The following is a 3414-nucleotide window of genomic DNA, read 5'->3' on the forward strand; positions in this document are numbered from 1 at the left end:
GTGTGTGTGTGTGTGTGTGTGTGTGTGTGTGTGTGTGTGTATATATAGGTGTGTATATATACATATATATATATATATATTACAATAATAACGTGCTGCTGAATAACAACATGTATGACACACATGCACGCTACAGTTAAAATCCCTGCAATTATATCGTTTAACAGATATTAACTCACACTCCTGTGCACTTATATACATAACCCACTGCGCCACAACAGCTGATATATTTCAACATATACATTAAGCTATAAACTTGCCATGGAAAAATACTACCCACCAGTGTGTAACAGTAAACAAATCACATTCTGGACGATATATATGTACCTCCGAAATGAACAATCTAACTCGTCATGTAAAACATATATATACACTTCAAAGTATAGTATACATAACCCACTATGTCGTAGCTGGAAGTCGTCTGGAGTCCCCAGGTCATCGCAGAGCGCCTCGGACAAGCTCTCCTGCACACTCTCCTTAGTATCAACATCTCCTACATTTGCATTCAGACTCGTACGACTTCTATTTGTATCTGAGCGATTGTTTCTCAGCTTGTCGGGTTTAGTCTCTACTGTGCGTGTAGCTTTGCCAGTGCTGCCAAGGTGGTGGCCTGCAGCGAAGTGGTGACTGCCAGGCATTTGCTGGTTACCAGGAACCTTGGCACGCGAGTGGTGATTGCCCATCTTGGTGCAATGAGGTGGTACTTATATATTAGGTATATTGTGTACTGTACACTGAAAGTAACTATATTCAGTGTAAACTTCGTATGGTTCGCGGTTGATTCTAAATTATTGTCTCGTATCCAGGTGTCCTAGATAACACACTACAGAGATAGCGTTACGTTTTTGAGGATTTAACTCCCTGGTAATGTATGCTTCATATCACAACGTGCTATAACTACGTACGTGGCTGACCAGCAACCGCTAGTCTACATGCAAGACTTATTTCTGACAATCCAATTTGGCAATCAACCCAAGTTCGCGGTCAACCCGTTCACAATATCAGTTCAATAAGACCCTTGCGAATCGTACCTTAGTGTATATAAACACCATACGACTATTCTTCGCAGTATACTTCAGAGTTTTAGGTGTGATTATATCCTGCACTCTGCGATATGGATCTACTGAGTGTGTAAGTAAATATATTTGGGGTGAACCTCGTTGAGATACATCAATATAAAATATCATCATTCTGCTGAAATGTGTATTTAGGTATTATATTTATACACATTTCAAAAAAATCAGCTTCAAAAAATCAGCTTCGATCATCATGGGTCATAGGAACTCAGAACTGAGAACTGCAATCATCAATATTTATTTATTTACAGAAAAATAAATAGTATCTATTGAGTGAAGTAAATTTTTCTTTTCTTTTGTTTTTTTTCAACAACAAAAACAAATTATAATATTAGAAAAAGTGATGAACAGTCCAACAGTCCAACACAGGACGACAGGGGGGGGCGGGGAGGTGGTCTGTGAGACTGTGAGACTGTGAGCCCCCCTGTGAGCCCCCCTGTGAGCGCCTGAGGGCAGAGGCCTGAGGGCAGAGGCCTGAGGGAGGCCCTAAAAAATAAATTTTATGTTTTTTTTTACTTTTCTTTTTACAATTTAGTTCACATATACAATATATTTCATTTTTAACGGTGAGTGACCTTTGGAGTACATGAAAGTATTTTGTATAGAAAAAAAAGTACTAAAATATTATTTTTTTATATGTACTGAAGCCACCACTCCTTGTACCAAATACGGTATAAATATACTCTGTAATTATATGACAAAATATATGATTCACCCGTCCCTGACACATCAACAGATGTTCCCCATACCCCGGCTAATCACGCTGTTGAAATACTACTTCCAAATATCGGTTCAAACCAAATCATCGCGCTTGTTGGTTCCGACTATGATACTTCCGATTCAGGCCAGCCAACACATACCGAAGTCATCCGTGGTCTGGTACGGCATTGGCTTACCCCCATCCTCGCTTCTCGACCGGATTATGGGATTATGACGGATAACCTGGTCCTTCTCGGTATTTCGTACTCTGCACTAACCCATTCCGCGGCACTACACGGCGCAGACCCGATCCGTACCACAGAGGTGGTTACTCTACTTAGTAGGTCAGCAAGCGAATATATGGAACATTCGATAGTAACAGTATTTTGTCAACACCGGCCCGAATTGACTCAGCACATATCTTCCATTGTCGACTCACTTGGCCCAAGCTTCAAACGGGAAATTACTGACCACTTCTTCCCATTAATCTTTCCTGAACCACTACAGCGACTATGAGAGCCATTCCATATGTTCATACATTGTATCATACATACTTGCCATTTTTGAAATAAATAATATTATCCCTAATGACATGTGAAATAGTATATAATATTCTCGCGAAGACGCAAACATGTCATATCTTGATCTTCTCCTTCTGTGCTGCTAAGCTGAGCTCTTGTCTTTCACACCCATACACAACACAAGAAGAAGGAAGACTGAAAGCGGGGGTGTGCAATTGTGCATCTGCAGCGCACAGTCGCACACACCCTTCAAGGGCTTCACACGAGAAGAACCGAGGGGGCTTCATTGGCTAATGACGTCATTTGCGGATGAAGCCCGCATACAATTGGACAGTTTTAGCTACGTCTTTGAATTTCAGGATGGTTGATTTATTATCACTTAAATATCAGGGCAATTATCAAACTATCACTGGGCCCTGGGGTTCATAAAATATCCATATTAGGATTTTATAAAATGGCGCGTTAATATCCTACTACACTGTGCATAGCCTCCTAAATATTTTTAGGAGGCTGTGCAATATGTTTTTAATCTTTGAGATTTTTTTTATTATGCGTGCGAAGCTCCGCCCTCCAGATTGAGGGCCTTTTGGAGGACGTAGCCCTCCTGACTCTTAGTCAGCGCAGCGCCGCGTGTGTCATAACTCTCTGCACAACAATAAATAAACAAACAAAACTTGGTAGTCACATTAATCCAAATTAGCAGCTCATACACTATAGATAGCATAGAATACACTATTATGTTCACCACATATTCCACTATCATGCACAAAGCAGAGACGGGAGAAGAATTTCAAGGACTATAACTACCCCAACTCTAAGGGTAATTGTAACTGCATTAAACGATGGAGCTTACTGAGGAAAGGCGCAAGGTTGGTTCAGGAAGTTATCGTTGTGGACAAAGTGCCCTAGGCGGATATTTAGAACCGGACCAGAGGACCGGACTAATTAGTGGAATAGAGAATTTAATGAGATAGAAGTGATGACTCATACAAAACCATAGAGACGGGTATTTTCACATAACCCGATGGTAGAGAAAGTCTCGTTCCTTATAGGATCGTGCTTAATAAATATAGCAGGCGCGTCATTTCCAATTGCACTTCTGACTGGGTTCACTTATT

At 40.7% G+C, this 3414-nt stretch overlaps 1 protein-coding gene across 1 annotated transcript; it reads right to left on the reverse strand.

Moving 5' to 3' along the window:
• Positions 1-400: 400 nt before the first annotated feature.
• On the reverse strand, positions 401-1182 carry SARC_13580 (hypothetical protein; the record flags this gene model as incomplete). The annotated part of the gene is made up of 1 exon (XM_014292289.1): positions 401-1182. A coding segment is annotated over exon 1 (283 nt), but the record flags the coding sequence as incomplete, so codon positions are not given.
• Positions 1183-3414: the final 2232 nt, after the last annotated feature.

The sequence above is a fragment of the Sphaeroforma arctica genome (genome assembly GCF_001186125.1).
Source record: "Sphaeroforma arctica JP610 unplaced genomic scaffold supercont1.3460, whole genome shotgun sequence".
Taxonomy (NCBI): Eukaryota; class Ichthyosporea; order Ichthyophonida; genus Sphaeroforma; species Sphaeroforma arctica.